General features: G+C 34.7%; 1 protein-coding gene across 2 annotated transcripts in view; it reads left to right on the top strand.

Annotated features, from left to right (window-relative positions):
• LOC113503428 (RNA polymerase II elongation factor ELL) overlaps positions 1-12,333 on the top strand; it is a 46,259-nt gene extending 33,926 nt beyond the window's left edge. The window contains exons 6-14 of one of the 2 annotated variants that reach the window (XM_026885400.1): positions 1,393-1,463; positions 1,538-1,694; positions 2,537-2,880; positions 4,648-4,767; positions 5,074-5,164; positions 5,396-5,413; positions 6,458-6,629; positions 8,006-8,143; positions 9,369-12,333. In XM_026885400.1, coding sequence (XP_026741201.1) covers positions 1,393-1,463; positions 1,538-1,694; positions 2,537-2,880; positions 4,648-4,767; positions 5,074-5,164; positions 5,396-5,413; positions 6,458-6,629; positions 8,006-8,143; positions 9,369-9,422 — 1,165 coding nt within the window. In that variant the 3' untranslated portion in view covers positions 9,423-12,333. The remainder of the gene's footprint in view (positions 1-1,392; positions 1,464-1,537; positions 1,695-2,536; positions 2,881-4,647; positions 4,768-5,073; positions 5,165-5,395; positions 5,414-6,457; positions 6,630-8,005; positions 8,144-9,368) is intronic. The other variant, XM_026885401.1, reaches the window with a different exon arrangement.
• Positions 12,334-18,961: the final 6,628 nt, after the last annotated feature.

An 18,961-nucleotide genomic window follows, 5' to 3' on the forward strand; every position in this document is an offset into this window, starting at 1 on the left:
CCAAGATGTGTATTCTACCTGTCGTGCTTTCTTTTCCATCTGGAATGTGTTGTGAAATGTGTATTTAAGAAGGTCAGTTTCTGTTCTTGCATTTAACTGTTAGAAATGGTCGGAAAACTCCATTCATTATTTATATCCCTTTAATTACACGACTACCTAGTCTAAATGCATGGAAAGCTATATTGATAAATTTCCAGTAGCATCCTTTCCTTTCCTTAATGTTTTACCTGGATGTTTCTGGGTATTTCTAACTATGACATCATAATGAAACAAAAAGCTTACTCATGGGTATTTTAGTTTCCACTATATTGCATAAGATCATTCAGTCTTTCACAATTTCAGACCAAGCAATTACTGTAAAATTACAATTCGTTTAGTGTCATATTTTGTTTCAACTTAATGATATTTCGTGTTGTTTCGACTGGAAGTCTTATGATAATAATTCTGTCATATCGTTATCATAATAAAACCAACGCGATAATTTGCGGCTGATATACAAAGGAATGGCGGTTTAGGTTACAATATGTACATAAATAATTATTAGTATACATTTTTACACTAAAATAATTGTGATACAGAACAAAAATTAGTCGAGTATACGAAATATTTTGACCTTGTTATCTTGTTGTTACCTAAAAAATGATGTTTCTTCACTTAATTCAAATCTGCCATTGCTAATTAAACGAAGCGTTTTAAAATTCTTATGTATATCATTTATTCTTGTTCAAAAGAAACACCTGAATACTGTTTTGTGTAAAGTAAAATGATAGACATATTGACGTCTGCTTTACTTCTTGTTATTTCCTTGTAGTTGAACAAATATGTATTCAATATAATTGCAAAGTGACTCAGAGTCAAGGACAAGCATATATGGTCGTTGTACAATGAAAATATCTCGTTTATTTCTTTATGTCCATATTCAAGAGATTAGTTCTTTACCTATCACGTATCTGTTACATAATGCTTTCTATACAAATGTATACATGTATCATATATAATGGTTTGACGTCATATAATACGATAGAATACTCCGAACAGAGAAACGAGTTTCAGAAATGTCTTTTCTATCGCTTTTGTCGTTTGTTTCAATATTTGATCATGAAATCATTAATCGCCGAGGGAGATACCCTTTTCCAAAGTGTAAAATACCCAATCATACTTCCTTGAAAATCATAATCTATCATCATTATACTATTAATCTTAATATGTTACATTCATTGCGTTTCCTTTAATGGTTCAGTTGATATTATATAGTAGTTATCCATATTTTTTTTATATCACACCTAAGCACTATACTTCTATGCCTGTTCTTATTGTAACCAACATCACAGACATAGAAAAAAGTATTTGATATTCGTGTAACTAAACATAAAAACGTTTATTCTATTCCAGAGAAAGACTTATACAGTTATTAGCATTGAAACCCTTCAAGAAGCCCGAATTGTACGCGAGGCTTCATAGTGGTAAGTCGAGATTTTCAAGCACATTGTGCATTCGCGCAAACTCCACTTGATTAATACTCGGCATACAATTACAGAGGGTATCAAAGAAAAGGAGCGCAGTTTGGTGAACAAGATTTTGCCTCATATCAGTACGCTCAAGGATAACTGTTACCACTTACGTAGAAACATGTGGAACGATGTCAACGAGGACTGGCCCTTTTATACTGAGGAGGAAAAACGTATGCTCAAGAGGTATGTCTGACACAAACCTTATAAACAATAACATCGAAGTCATGCTGATAAACATTTTAACAATTTGTCATATTCGCACCAAGTGACTCATTTTAAGTTAACTAATGATAGACATGCCAAGTCCTAAAAAGGCTTTTGAATGCGAAGAGTTAATAATTTATTGCAGGTTAGCTATCCACTTAAACGAACAACACAAAGTTATTCTCGAATGTTCGTGAATAAAACCACAATCGTGTCAAATGGAACTTGTAAATAATAGCTCAGTTGGATCTCTGTACATTGATGTTAATTAATTATAATTTAAAACGATTTAAATATGGTAACAATTGTTATTTATACATTTCTGAATATAAAGCCATAACCTTTAAAAGATATAACTAAGCTTGATTATACACAGATAATAATCTGTTTACTTAAAAATGACACTATCTTGAAAACTGAAAATCACGTAACACGCTGATATTATGTGTAATATTGTCTAGATCTCCAGTTTTATCTTAGGCTACCTGTAAAACCATTTAGGCGATAAAAATACCTAAGCACGCCATACCTGCGGCGCATGCATTTTGAATGAGTTTCCAATATTGTGAAATTTTCCAGTATTCCAGTAATGTGTATTCTTTATCAATGCAAAACTTGAGTTTTGCGCAAGACAAATGCTTCTTATCATGTAGAGAAAGGTTCAGCTTTGATCATTGAACCAAGGACAAGCAGGTCAAGCTTTAGACTTTAAAGTCTAAAGAATGGTCTACAGTTTTTTTTTCATATCTAATTTTATTTAATTCTTCTCTGCCTCCTTTATCGGAATCGAAATTTGACAAAAACAATTTTCTGTTATCCAGGCGGAAACCTCAAAACCTAACTCCACCGCTAAGCAGTGACTCAGCAAACTCTCTATCACCGCGAGCGTCACCAAGCGCCAGCAAGAGACCGAGCAGTGCGAGCGGGCTCAGCTCTAGCAGTACGGCGGCGGCGACCGCGGCCGTAGCGGGGGCCGTAGCCGGCGTAGCTGGTGTGCCTGGCGTAGCTGGAGTAGTGGCGGGTGCGGCGGGCGGGGAGGAGGGCCCCGCCGTCAAGAAGCAGCGCATCTCGCACTACCGCCGCGCGTCCCCGCCCTCCTCCGGCTACGCGACCACCTCCTCGGGCGAGCGACAGGCCTCCGACACCGAGGATGATCGGACCACCGGTACATGACACACCCTCTATTATTTGTATTATTATTTCATAATATCAATGGGAAGAAAAAATCGTAATAATTCAGAAACTCAAGTACAAAGCTCTTGAAGGCCCTGAACATCTTGAAACGATAATTAGTTATTAAACCTTTTTTGTCCGAATTAATATTTTAGAATGTGGTCGAGAACATCGCCATATTAAAGCATCTATTCTTATACAGTCTGTCAATACTACAATTAGGTAGATTTTACATATTGCACCTGACAGCCTAAACCTGTTGTACAAGATATATATAAGTCTGCTTCAAAGCTATATTTACCACCTAAAGATATAATGAAATTCTCCACAACTTAATAGAATATCTGAATGCGAAAGTAGTACCAGAAATTAAATATTAGTAAAGTCCTATGTTTTGTTACGTAATCAATCATAGTAATCTTAAATCTACTTATTTGCAAAACACATTAAACATAATGCTATCTTATCTTTAATATTTATCATAATACCAATTTCCGTCGTGTTCAAAACATACTAGTGGCTTTCCCTAATTAAAAATGCTGGGTTTTTTCAAAAACCCCTATTTAAAATATGTCCTGATGGAGAAGATAATAATATAAATCCAAAAATCCATGGCCTTCTTCTCTGTTTCCAATTACCTCGGCAGTGGTTCCATTTACTTTAAACGTAATTACAGTAAAATCTTAAATAAACATGAACAGTATAATAAATAACATTAAAACTGTCGTACATACATGCCAAGTTTGAAAACCTTGTGTTCCCCGTTTAGCATAAATCACCGACGCACCTCGACGTTTTACGACGAAATAATGAATTATTATTAAAAATCACTCTTAGCCTAAAATTAGAATACTGGTATGTCAACTTCATAGTGAACGGACGATAGTTAGCCCTAATGTCACAGATCCTGTATGTTGATACCTGTATTTCGGTACTTCAACGTATCGATGCTAAAGATCAATAAACTCTACGTAAAAGTCACTGATCCCTAGACCCAGTCGTGTACTCAGAATAGTAAATATTACCAAGGTTTCAACGCGTCGTGAACTAACGTTAAACTTAAGATCAAGGTCTTTTAAAGGTGAGATAACGTGACTTCAAAGAAAGGACAACGATACGATTGTCTGTACCCACACGTCACAATAAATGAATTTATATCAAATATCTAAAGGTGTCGAAGAATGATAATCAACGCGTAAATAAACAAACATGTTTGTGTTACCGAATAATTTGTCTTGCGAAAACATTTGCATCGGCTTACATACGGTAATAGAATCCGCAGCAATTAAACTGTAACATTAAATGTGAAAATTCGTTACACGTTAATTACGGTACTGTTTACCCCTGGTATCGAACTGTAGGAAGTGACGTCAGAAGTAAGTGAATTAAGGAAATAGGTTTTAACGTAATAACACGCTTTCGTGGCTCTCCTACGAACCTATTTCGTAGAACGTGTATTAACAGTAGTTAACGACATCATATCATTAAAAAACTATTAATCGAATCTAGAACGAGTAACAACTGATTATAATGATTAGTCAAAATGTACCAGCCTTTCACTTTTCGTCATCGTTTTATTAGCCCGGAACATTAACTGTTTCACTACTAAACTTGATAAAAATGTTAATGAATCTAAATTAACTAGAAAAAATTCCGTTTCTACAATGTTTATTTAATACTGCAAAATATTTGGATCTTATTATGTTTTATTTATATGAATAATAACGGCTACTTAATGACAATTGTTTTAATTTTACAGTTAATAAAAAGGACAACGGCTACACCCTCAATTATAATACTGTAAAGGATCTCTGCCCCAGTCCTGTGAAAGCAAACGGTTTTAGAAATAGTCCCCCAGTAGAGCAAACTAATATCACAGGTATGTATCATCAACATATTTCATTCTACGTTACATTAGACCTTAAAAGTCAAAGAGGTTTTATATTCAGTTTTGTTACACAACTATCTGAATTTCTTGTTGTACAAATGATAGTACTTGAACTATTTTTGTTTATAAACAATTACTAGTATTGCACTAATAGCGTGATTATGTTATCCAAGTTTACAAATATTAATATTTGTTCTGCATTCATTTACGCAAATTGTAATGTCAAATGCAGGTTACTGACACCTGATTGTTTTATCTTCTTTATTCAGATGTTTTAATTGTTATTTTGTGTTACAGAAAAAGACATCACAAATAATGAACCCTTAGAAAATACAGAATTAGCGCCTGTCCCTGATGAGAATATGACTGACTTGGAAGAGATTGAAAGGTAATTAGTAAATTGATAATACCATTAAAATTCATATTGGTCCCAAACATAATAACTCGAACTAATATATTATCGCAATCACGTGTCATAGGCATGTTGTGGTTAGCGTTGGTCTGTTAAATAACACATTGAAAGTGTCCCGTACGAATCTAAACCACGCAATCAACATGACAGATGATGTGTCATGTGTTGTATCCATTTGCTACATTCTTTGTTTTTCTTTATCCCCAGATCATCAAGGATTTCAAGGTAACAAAATTTGAACTAACTATACAAATAAGTTCTCGTATCTTTGCGATATCTTTCACACGATACGATGCGTATCGAGAATTTTAATAAGTTCCGACATTGATTCTAAACGAGATCGCTTCACTTTACTGTCAGTATTCGACGCTGTATGAAAATTAAACTGAGATTGCGTCAAATTTGCGTGGGAAAGTCAAACGTGTGATGTGTTTGGTCTGTTGTGAATACAAGACTATATTTCCTCGATTAGCATTTTGTAAACACCTGCCATGGTGGGGTCCTTCTCGTGTCGATAAATAGTTATGCAGTTGGTGTCTTCTGAATATGCATATTTGATTTATTCACACATTGAAGCTCGGTGTATCTTGTTGGTATTCAATATCGTAATTTGTTTTCTTTCTTAATGCTTACATATATTTCCTATTTACATTTTTATTTGGGTTTCTTTGGGTTTGGATGATGTCTATTTTTTCTTGTGTCGAAGGAGATTTCTTAGTACCCTAGTACTTTTCACACTTGTCATTACTTCAGAGAACCTTATATTGGTATAGGATTCCTTGTTCAGTTCATTGAACTATAAGTATTATACTTAAAAAGAATGGTGGCGAAAAAGGGGGCCAATATGTATTTATACATTACATTCTTATTTTATATTGTACAGATTTAACAGATAGCTGTATGAAATTGGACACAATTTGATTCAGAATTGCCCTTAAAGATTTTCAAATGATAGAAAACAAACTTAAGTCAGAAAGGACAAATAAAAATAAAGCCACAAATATACGGTTTAGTATAGCCGTCTAGACGGCTCATTCGCAAAATGTCTTATTAATGTTTATCATTAAAATGTGGGTAAGAAATCCAAGTTTGTCTGATTTGTTGTCAATCAAAACATCAATTAAAGGGATATTGTGCGAAGGGGACATTTTGGTACCTGTAGTCATTTTGAGAAGTGGTTATTTCGCGAATGAACCTTCTACACGACTGAATGATCTTAGAGAGTGTTAGCCGGTAGGGGCAGCGTGGTAACGTTCGGTTGTGTTGCAGGCAATACCCGCCGATCACGAGCTCGAACATCCGGCGCGCGTACAAGAACGAGTTCGCGGAGCTGTACACGGAGTACCGGTCGCTGTACGCGCGCGTGGCGCAGGTGGCCGCGCTCTTCACGCGCCTCGAGCACGAGCTGCAGCGCGCGCAGCCGCTGTCGCCGCACCACCAGGTACGCGCGGCGGGGGCCTCGCGCTCACGCCCGACAGACTTACTTGTGCTGGGAAGCCGCGGTGTGCTTCGGAGATATCAGGGAATCCACGAAGGACAGTTAAGGGTTTGAACCGCATACGTATAGCGCGGATTCTGCTGTTTGAGTCGGTACGGGATGCTTCTGATGGACCATCAGTGATATTCGGGACGTCAAAACACAGACAAACCCGTCCACTGCATGTCGTAAATATGCGATGTTGCGCAAAAGGTCGAAAATCGAAATCCAGCATAAAAGATAGAATGAGCTTTAAAATGACTCCAAATTAAGTTGCGTTTTTCAACCATTAACCATGATTATTAGTAACAAATTTATTTTGTACAATCGCATTAGATAAATATTGTTTACTATTATTACTTTAACATTCAATGATAAGTATCTATGATTTGTAAATGGCATTGACAGTGCAATTTGTTTGCAAGCGCAGCGTGACCTTATGGTTTAGTTCAATGTTGCTTGTGCATTCAATTGTTGTTTTTATGAAACAAAATTCAGATAAACATACATCTTTCCTTTAGTGTTTATAGTTAATTTACCCTATAACACCAATTCATGTATAATACACACATCGGAACACGTTCATAAATGATTATCCGTCGACCCGTAACACCTGAGATTAACAGAAACAGAAAGACACCCTAAACAAATTAAGCCTTCAATAATTAGTTTTCGTTTACTTAAATCCACCAGACGTAATTTACCCAGACGTAATTTACATTATAATCAGGATAATCTATCATACTTACGACGGTTTTCCCTTGAATGACGATATATCTTAATTCCCGCATGCAAACATTGAAATATTAATGAATACTCCTTTGTATCCATCAACCTATCAGCTTGCGAGATACATCTACGATTAAAAAATAAACAACTCAGTAACATAAGCTGTTGATGAAATACAAAAAATATGTTACTGAAGAAAAATAATATTGTAAATACATAGCACGTGCTATCAATGATATTGCAATGATGATTTATCAATAGCTCAAGATAAGCGGTTCTCCTAAAACCCAATTAAATGAAGGTTACGTTTACGATGTAGGTACGTGTGTTCGAAATTTCTAGAATGGTTTTAATTTGTAGTGCTGACGAACATTCCAGAATGTTCCAACATTACAGTCAGAATTTTCGTTTTGGTTTATCTATTCTTATTATTTACTCTATCTGTATATATTAAAAGTAATTATATTTAAAAGAAACTGTTAATTTTTACATATTATGCCCGATTCGATTTGGTGTGACAAGCACTATTAAAGAATGAGCTGTAAATACAATTCCTAACAATACAATTCAACTTTTTGTAGTTAATCTAATGAAAATTGTATGTTACACAGAGTATAGAACAACGCATCGTGGATGAATATCGACGCGTGAACAACGATCCTGCGTACAAACAGGAGAGGCGGCGCGTCAACTACCTGCATCGTAAACTCACTCACATCAAGCGTATGGTTTATCAGTATGATCAACTTGTAAGTATCAAACAACTATTTATTTAATTTTTAAATGATACCTACCTTCGTCGCTCCCTGTAATATGCTTTATTAAGCCGTATTCTATGGGACTGGACTTCATCTCGCCGTCCCTCTCGTCCTATTCTAATCGTTCAGAAAATGATTCTTTATTTGAATGGCGTTGTTCTGACTTAAAACATTCGTCGACTGTTCTTTTCTTTATCGCTCCTACCGGTTTTAAATAAAGAAGTCTCTTTTTTTTCTTCAAATTTACTTGTTTATTTCAAGTCTGTAACGCATTTAAAGGACTACGGGGACCTGCCAGTAAGTTATTGTAATGTCACCGTAGATAACACGTGTTGTTCAGTAGATTAAAAGTATATTTTTAGTTCGATGTGTGACTCGTCATTTAGTGACTGATATCCGAAATCAATGACAAAATAATCGCGATATTTATCTAAGGCTTATTTCTTAAGTATTTTACACACAACAGTTGATAATTCAAAATTAAATTTTAACATTGAACTAGTTTAATATTTTCGTTTCTTGTTGGCCTTAATATTAGATTTATTTGTTAATTGATTGTTATTGATACCGGACGACAAATCAACATACAATGACTGTGGCATGGTAAATGTTTCTAAACGGTAACTTAGTTTGCATGTTTTATACAAAGTATTTTTAGCAAGAGTTCTTGTTTATATTCGTGTTTTGCCTGTTCACTTCTCGAAGTTTCTATCGTCAAAGCAACATTAAGCACAATAGAACATTATTTTGAGTGTAATTTGAAATTCTGCTCGAAATGAATGTATTGTGTAAGTTTAATTAAAACTTTGTCTCCATTCAAACTTTCTGTTGTTCGACTTCAGTCAACAATTCGCAGCCGAGGACAATGTTTCTTTAATTATAGCTGTTTGAGTAGAAAAATGTAAACATTAAAGTAATGGGTTCACTTTCGTTGCCAGGTTAACGAAAATAAGTATTACGAGGAACAAAGAAAAAAATATTGCGCCGACCTCGAATAATATAGGGCAAGGGCAGAATGAAGCAAATACTTTCGCATTGTTGTGAATGTAATAATGATAAACTTTGTCGACTTAATTGATTACTTTTTTATTTGTGGGCGTTTATAGTCTCAAATATTGACTTTTCGTTCTTACGCAGCCCCTGATGCTGAGTACGGTTAAAGTAACTAAGTATATGAGTAATTTTCAGGATCTAACAAATATTATTTTCTTTTCAGCGAAACTTGAAACCGGAACGAGTTTCTACCGCGAGCACAACGCAAGCGTACTGACACTCGAGTTTCTCGCCGCCCGCCGCTCGCTGCCTTTAGTACTGATATATAACTAACACGCCTACACAGAGCATCTCAACAGGTCATAGACATTTGTATTATAAGATCTATAGTTTTTATACGAGTCAGTGTCTCCCGTTTAGTGACAGAGTTAAGCTTTATATATATATAACGTTAGGCCTTCAATGTACTCTCAACGGTCCTGGTAAAGTCGTGCTGACTGTACTACGTTTTATCACAAGGATTTTGGAAAGCGACGTGTCCTTATGACGATGGCTGAGGCGGCGATCTGTGATCGACCTGTGGATACCTATATTTTTCTCTAACACAGCAGTTTTGTAAATATCATCCAATATTATAGTGTATAGTGGAACTGATAGTTCCTACATTTGGTGCCACATGTTGATCACGTTCCTTTGTAAGGAATTTTGATTACCGTCTCATGAAAACGTTTTAGGACACTAATCGCAGATTTGTATGTAGTTCTTGTCAATTGGCAGGTTTTAAGTGTGAGTGCTGAATTAATTGAATAAGAATATTGTGTTAAATTTTTGGGGATTCTTAGAAGCGCAAAATTTTCTTTATGACCAATTGTTAAATATTTTAACAAGTTTAAAAATTGATCACAAAGGATAATTTCAATTGTTCATCTTCGTGTCAGCTATTAGAACGTTAATTCAACTAGTTATAATGCGAATCAATATTTTTGTTCGAACACTTTATTTACAAGGAAAAGACCTTAATAAATATGCATGATTCATGCTAATCAGCAATTTATTGTCATTGGAATACTATACGTACACCGATGACCTCTAAGCGCTACGAAAATGAAAGTTCGCTGCACGTTGCCTAGTTGAATAAACGCTCCAATAACGATCTTGAAATGAACATTGTATTTGAAATATGCATCGATGGTACACGCACCGGCCACTTGCCAACTTGGCAATATGAACACTAGTTGTGACTACACATGGTTAAGGTAATTATTGTTCTGTTTTTAGTCATTCTCATTGTAGTTAATAAATACAAAATATTAAGTTACATAATAGTATATTAAGTTTCATTGTTCTTCCATTAATTTTAACAGAGCGATACCTTGACCATCTGATTAAACAGAGCGATATTCGCTGTAACTGATGTGAGTTTTCATACTGAAATCAAATCTTGTTCGATACTTTGCAATACATTTATATTTTATTCTTCTTTTCGGACCTAACTTTTGTTTCTTGCTTTTGTAGTTATTTGATAAGAAACAAACAAGGTTTGCTACAACTGTCTTTATTAGCCATTGTCATTATTCTCTTTTGACAATTGCAACTTTACTCCGTCGTCAATCGATTGGCGTGAATCTATTCCCCATATCGAAGACTTGCTGGTTGATTTTTATATTGTAAATAGTATATTATGTATAAAGAAATTAAATTATCAAGTATATAATAGTCCAATATTAGATATATGTTCGTCCACATTTTATTCCAGTCGAAAATTATTGCCGTCTAATGTTATTGTTGTCCAAATGTTCGCTTATACTGTATGCTGAATTATTTTTTATTATTCTCTTAAAACGTGGTCAAAGAATAAATAATTTAATATTAGACTTTGACAATTCTTAAGTCAATTTAAAGCCCAACAATCAATTAATGATAACAATTGTATTGCCCTTATATTTATCTATACGATTTCGCCCAATGTCGTCCCTTTCGCTTTTAAACAATCCATCCATATTTTAATGTTGGACGTACATTTTATTTTATTTGTCTTGCCCGGCTTGCATGTTGTACATAGTAGTATCTTATAAAAGAAATTTATTCACGTTCTTGTTAAATTTTGTTATGACTAGTGTAATAATTCAGGTTTATTTTCAATATTAATAACATATTTATTAAGGTTTGGCTGTGTCGTGTTATTGCCGTGTAAAGATCTTGTAAATAATGTAATGGCTTTAAACTAACTCATCGTATGTCACAAAGTAAACTCCTCCAAGAGTGATGGCTAATGTTGTAGTTTTAGAAGGGATTCGGGGATCACACGACAGAGTTACAAATGCATAATGAGGTTATAGTGTTTGCCAAAATCGCGGAGTAAATGTTAATTTTCTATTGTCAAATATAACGTCTTGAAAGATAGCAACAACCGGCCAGTGTCTAACATCCACTAGAAATAAGGAAATTATCTGGTCCTTTTTGGAAATACCCTCCAGATCACAATAAAATTCTTAGTAAATTTAGTATACATTCGGGCCAGACTATTTTCGTCGCCCTAGCTTGAGTACTTACAAGATGTAATGGAGACTTATAACATGCAAATGAACTGCAGACCTTAGTTCAAAGTCCCTGGTCCAATGTATGGAAAGCCGTCTTGCATATTATGTCCTGAAAGTAACGTCCATATTTGAAAATGATTTAGCATTAAGTGATTCTGATTTTTATCTTTGAAAGCAAAGTCAGTTTGTGCAAGTCCATTACATAAATCCAAATGCAATTTGTTAAAGTCAACTTAAATCGGCATATGCGTCCTTTAATTCGATGATGTAATTGTAAAGTTAATTTTCACCTATTGTATACTTCTTTGTTGTTATATGCGTATTATATAGTATAGCTCGGAACATTTTTCGTAGATTTACGAAGCCTTGTTAAAGGATAACGTTACTTCTGTTAGTTTTTTGTCAATTAATGTGTCCAAAAGGCATAGGTATTTCATTTTTCATTATAATCGTCAATTGTTTTATGTATATACAGAAACAGTAGATTTTCATTAGTGATGTGAAGTTATTTGGTCAATTCAAACGTAAGTGCCCTTTTGTTGCTCACGATAATAGTTTGTGGTTTATTATCGCTTTTTTACTCATTATAATGCTCAATATTATGGTCATGATATTAGATGATTAAATTTCGCTTTGGGTTTTAATTTATTTCCGTTATTTATTTGTTCAAAATCATTCGCTCATTATTATTCCAACGTAGCAGTCACCACAACAGTTAATTTGTTACGAAACGTTATTACAATAAAATGGCCTTCAATGTACATAAATATAGTATTTATTAGTATTTACAATTCAATAAATAACGTATTATATATTTAGTTATCAAATGAAACATTTATTAATGACGAGTCCAATTGTTAATAGGAATCTGCTAAACAATGAATTATAGAAATGAGTATAGTGTTTTAGTGATGTGTTATTGTTGTAATAAAGGTTTTCAACAAACGCACTGTTCGTGACTGTGTCAAGTTTTCGGTAAGACAATTTGTTCGGGAATTTACTTATCTAGCGTTTGTGCAGTGACCTCTACTGCTCACTGCCAACCTGGCATAGATAACAGCTTGTCAGACGACAGACGCATCATAAATAGATTTCCGTGTATGCAAATCCTCATTTTAAAACATTTTGCTTGCCCTTACTTGCATCGCGCGGTGTTAAATGTCATTTATACAAGTTTAGTAATAAAATAAACTCAATTGAAATCGATAGGAACAAACAGTTAAAAATGTTATTGTTACCACTAGTTTAAGCACTATCGATTGTTTTATTGTAATTCGTAACAACTATTGAATATAACTTGCATATTATTTGAATCATTCGTTTATTAATAGTAGGTAACTTCTTCTGTTAATATTATTCGGGGAGGTTGTTGATTATTGAAGTGGATATTGTAAAAAATGCATTCCATTTGTCAAAACCGTTGATTTAGCACTGTTCATCGGCGCACCTAGTACATGGATAGCGTTAAAAGAATGTGAATACTATATTTTTACAGGCAATGAAAATGCATAGGAGATACGCGGTTTAACTCGGTTCCGGATTCAATATGACACTACTCACTAGATCCTCTATTGCTAAATACTTGTCGTGTCATATTGACGTCTGCATAACGTAGGTTAGACCTATATTTACAAATCACAGACCATTTAAAAATAAGATATCCCTTTCTAACGTATTACAATATAATATCTAATTATACTGTCACAAAGGGAGTAATAAAATGTCAAATGTTGCTCGATTGTTACCGATTAAGTTAATATAAAGTTGGACGGAAATATTTGTATTTTGTCATGTTTATACAAAGGAAAAAAATATCTCAATAAAATATCATAGTCCATTGTACAGAGTAGAAGATATTTAGTATCTAGTGACGTCATCTTCTTCTTAAATCCTAGTTAGTGATATATTAGGAGTACTAATTCCCAAATATGTATCATTTTTTGCCGCATGACAAATGCGCCACAATGTTTGTCTCGAGCATTAATTACTTCCGCCATGTTTTAATTGTATAAAAATATTACTTAAACCGATAAAATGTCGAATCAGGTTGTGTTAACACTATATTTGAACCGTTACAATGAATGTGGCCTATTTTATTTAAATCAATATTATTATGTATGTTATCAAGTGGCATTTTTGTCATGTGCAGACTTAATATGTTATATTACTTAACATAGCTGATATTATAGCGGCTTAAGGCGGGCGTTACATACATGATGATCCTTACCTTACTTTAATTTTTAGATATAGATCTTTGAGTTTGCGTATTCTGATCAAATGTTATTGTAAATTTGCTGTACAGTAATCAGAGGTTGGCCGCCGCCGCGAGCCCGGGCTCGACATCGATCTCGCAAGACTGTCGATTCACCGAACAATTTGAATATTATGTGTTATGTCAAATGTAAATAGAGTACGAATTAGACATTTAGACATGTTAAGGGATGTAATCTTAGTGTTTTATTTTTTATTAATTGCTATGAAATGTATATGACGGGGAAATTATATGAATATAGAATGATGGTTATGGTCGGTGTAGAGCCATCGCGCGGCGGCGGCCTTAGCGCTCAGCGCGCAATGAAACAATGCTGCGATATTCCTTGTGCCCCTCGAAATATCAGTGCATTATATACGAGTCAAGATGTAGAGACGATGCGGTAGTGTTAATGTGTATAGATACGTTTATACAAAGCTCGAGTCGGGCGGAGAGATACAGACTTGCCAGCCGGTTCGAGCGAACGACGACTAGCTATGAATCCTGACATCGGCTCACGTTAATTAGCTTATAAATATTTCATCAAAATATAAAATACACAAAAAAAAATGGATATAAATTTCTCGACCAAGTACTGGTTGTTTTTAAATTATTAAAATGTAAAAAAAAATTAGAATATAAACAAAGTATAGGTACAATTTATGAATTATACTTTTCTTTTCGGCATTTCATGTAACAGTGGACGAGACCTAGCTTATTTGCTACACCGAAATAATTTGTGTAAGTTCACAACCCATGTTCACTTAGAACATCAAAGCACTCTTGTTGACGCAACCTTACACAATGTCGAATGTTTCTATATATTTTGTGATTTCTTTTGCTCATTGTCCTCTTCCATTGCTTTTTTTTGTTTGTCAACTGTCTAAGTGTATAATATGATTTTGTTAAGGCAGGGTAATGCAGAAATGTGAAGAGGTACTTTTTTTGAATTGATTGATGATTTGTTTGAATGTTTTAAATTGAGTTACTTTTATCCATTCAATGGAATTTGTATTGTTATGAAAGGAGCCAGAGTTTGTTGTTTTTTTTAATTAAGTCAATTTGAATTTCGATTTAATGAGGCAGCAGATTAGTTTATTATAACTGTCAAGTTACCACAGAAACAATAGTCAGATGTAGGCTCTCTTTGGCGTTGCCCTTTATAGTTTTGAAAACTTTGGCAGTGCGCGGACGCTAGCCGTCTGCTGTGCTTTTATGGACGTTAAATAGGTAGTCAGTATTAGATCATGCAATACATGAGCTGAAGAGAGGTTGTGAAGAGTATCGTTATAAAAGGTACCTATTCAAAATCTGGACAAACAGACTAACTTATCTTGTACGACAGATAGGCTGAGGTAAATAAATATTGCTTAGTGCATGCTTTGCTCCGTTTTGTAGTCCAACAGTGACAGGGACAAAGTACACACTAAGGAATTTTATTTAGCTCTGTCACAGTGTTGCTGCAATGTGCATTTATGCCATCTTCACTTTAATTTGAATAATGGGATCAGTGCCAAACTTTCTCCTTCTTATTTAGCTCAAAACGATGCAATTGTTAGCATGCTTGATGAAACAGCTAAGTAATTGTTTAGTTAGTCTGCCATTTTGTGAATATTTTGTTTTGATAGTAATATGTAAATCTTTTATAATATATTTGTTTACAATAAATAAATGACAACATTATAAATAAAAGAAAATGTATTTTCCATTTAAACTGATGAAAAAAAATATAAAAAGAATAATATGCAATGATATTTGATGTTTCATTTGTTTCCATTGGCCTAAACATTTTATGTTAATAATTTCCGTTCTGTTTTTATTTGCTATGCATTGGGGTAAACAGTTTTTGTAAGGCCTTGGAACCCTGACGAACTAAGTTTATACATATTGGGAATATTATTCGAGTCTTTATTTACATATTGTATAAAATAAATATGCAAATTATAAGGAGATTTTGTTCTAACTTGGCCAAAATACAAAAAAGTAATAATGATCACATTCAATATGGCACGGAAGATAAATGCGGTGAAATCAGTATCTACAGGTTACAGTCATTGCTTAGTGCGTAAGTATGGTGTAAAGTGTAAGGTGAAAACAACAATCATAGAAATATTGTTTTCTCGGACTTCTTAAAAATTGGGAAAGACGACTCCGTTCCTTGACGCTGCTGCATCTGCTGCTGAGTAATAGAGTATCAGCACGTCTAGCCTATTCCATGAGCATAAAACTGAATAGTGGGCAAAAGAAGTCCGCAAACCCTAATAGGTTTATAAGACATATTTTAAAACGAAATGCAAAAAATAACATTGATGCAATTTCACGAAAAAGCCACATAATTAGATGAAAAGAAAACAACTTATATTTTTTTTCAATGTAAAATTCTCTTCTACACTTATAATATATCTAAGAAAATAATTAAATCAAAGCATCAAAAAATTCATCGCCATCGCCGCCGGCTGGGAGTGTGCCCAAAAGGTTGGCAGCATTGCCACGTTGAATGGCAATGCTAATCCTCTGAGCGAGGTAAAAGCCAGCCTTTGGGTCACGAGAAGTGTCAACGAGACGCTTTGCTAGGTCTTTAAAAAGCGTTTTGGCACTTGGCCCCCACGGCCCAAAAGTTTCAACCCCAAACGGCTCAAAGAAGTAAATACCAACTAGATTACCATATTTGCGCCGTTTGAGGTTTTCAGCAGCCGCGGCAGCAGAGCCAGCGCAGCTCGAAGAACCGGGAACCATACTTACGGACCCGAGATGGCGCAAGAGTATCAACACAAGTGGCGTCCCACACTAAAGGCCTACCCATCTTCCAAGGGAACAAAGACATACCGTCCGGTCTCTTGCCATCATCGCGTACCAAACCATTAGGTTCTAATACAGCAGGTACGCCGACGGCAACAAGAGCTCGACGGATAATGCCATTAATATTCGCTTAACGAGCCATCCGCCCTGCACTACGGCTGCATGATAGACCGTGGGCGTCCGAGGCTGTTGACTACTTCACCACAGTGGCAGCGATGCGGAGAACAAGATGAAGCACGTCTATAATATATATAAGTACTAGCTGTTGCCCGCGACTTTGTCTGCGTGATACTCAAGATGTGAAAAACTATGAAGTTTAATAATAACGATCATAGTAAAAATGTAATGCAATATTGAAAATGAAACACTTTTTTTATATTTCAAGCTTGCTTTTTTATTTCTAAATTATAATGAATCTTGAGCGGCCTAAAAACTATCAAATGTTTGAATCAAACACATTTCATCGCTTACGATACTATCCTGGTGTCAAATATTTCACAGCTGTTTTAATGACTTTTTCTTATTTAATCCCAAAAAGAGGGGTTTATAACTTTGACATATCTGCCTGCCTGTCTGTCTGTGACATCATAGCTTCCGAACGAATAGAACTATTTTAGTTTTCGTTTAGACATGTTTGACAAATCATCAGGGGAGGGGGGGGGTGCAAGTAGGAAAAAATAACAGAAGGTATAACTCAGTCTTAGCTAAGCTAGACTGAGTTATACACTTAGTACACAGTCTTAGCACTTCTGCTAAAAATGTTTTACTTTCGAAATTTTCCATTTACTAATTGGGTGGGTTATGATTTTCGAGCACGTCTGTTCTTGGGACGGCCTACACCTGAAATTGCTAGACGGATTATGACAGTGATTATGAGGTGTCATAAAATTATGATTGTACTGTAACCAAAGAGGTAAACCAGAACCATATTACTGAGGCCCCGGTGTCCGTTTGTCTGTCTGTCATCTGGCTGTTTCTCAGGAACAGTGATAGCCAGACAGTTGTTATTTTCACACACGATATTTCGGAGTGACAGAGTGACGGAGCTAGTGAAGTGAGAGTCGAGCTCGGTAACTGTGGATTTTACATAGTGTCATAAGATATAAGATTTTGCAAAATTGCACCCAGATAAACGGTCTCCTGAAACACGTTATGTTTGATTGTCCTCTTAATATTAAAACTGATCTTCCTCACAAACATTTGGAATATTTCCAAAATAAAAAAGTTGGTAAACGTGTTATCTTGGCCCCCTGATGTTTTGATCATGATTTGCCTTTAAACTGTTGATAAATAAATAGCGTGATAATAAAAAAAATATCAGTCACCCCTTTTTTTAAATTGACAATGACAAAAATCTAAAGTATAGGGTATGTGTAATTCGTGATGTTACGACAAAGCAAAATATGAACATAAAAGTGACTTCATGTGCATGAGTTCTATTTACTGTACCAATTTACAAAGAAAAATTACGTATTTTATTCGTTAACCTACCTGACGATCATTGAAGTAAAATACCTACCGTCATCCCTACTGCATAAATGGAACTTAAATAAAGACTACATGAGGTTATTTATGAGGTTACGCTGTCTATACCGACAGCCAAAATGAATTTTCCAAACATTATATGACGGATGTAAGTGCTGATAGCTACACGCTATTATCAGCCTTAGTGGGGAAATTTCCAAAAATATGTTCCTAATCCTCGTCGGCTTAGGGATCTCAGAGACTTATTCAGTCTCGTTCCTTCCCCTGTTTTTACCAGGCTACGAAAGAAGAAAATTTTAAATAAGTAGAGAATACAATAAATTGTTAAAGGAATTTTTGGAAGGACCACTTGTGCGGTCTCTATAATGGCGGATGTAGACCGATCAAATCGTTAAAATATTGAAAAATCCCAGGTATCAGTAGACATTATTCTATCAATAAATACATAATGTATATTCATTGATAGCTTTGGTCTTATAGATCTTTCACATTGCATACCTATTATGCAGTTTTTATGCAAGTTTTCTGGGCTTTTTTATCCGAAATACTTTTGGCCTATTTTTTATGAAATTTAAGAAAAAAAATTGTTGCTTGTTGTTACAGATGAACCAAGGTAATAATTAACTGTGTCGTTCAGTAATTTTTTGTTATGCATCATTATAGATGAGATCAATGTGAACTACATGCAACTTTGGGTTGAGTGTCACTACGAATGTTTTGATCTTGAAGTAGCATCGCCAA

This window comes from Trichoplusia ni, chromosome 19 (assembly GCF_003590095.1).
Source record: "Trichoplusia ni isolate ovarian cell line Hi5 chromosome 19, tn1, whole genome shotgun sequence".
In the NCBI taxonomy this organism is placed as follows: domain Eukaryota; kingdom Metazoa; phylum Arthropoda; class Insecta; order Lepidoptera; family Noctuidae; genus Trichoplusia; species Trichoplusia ni.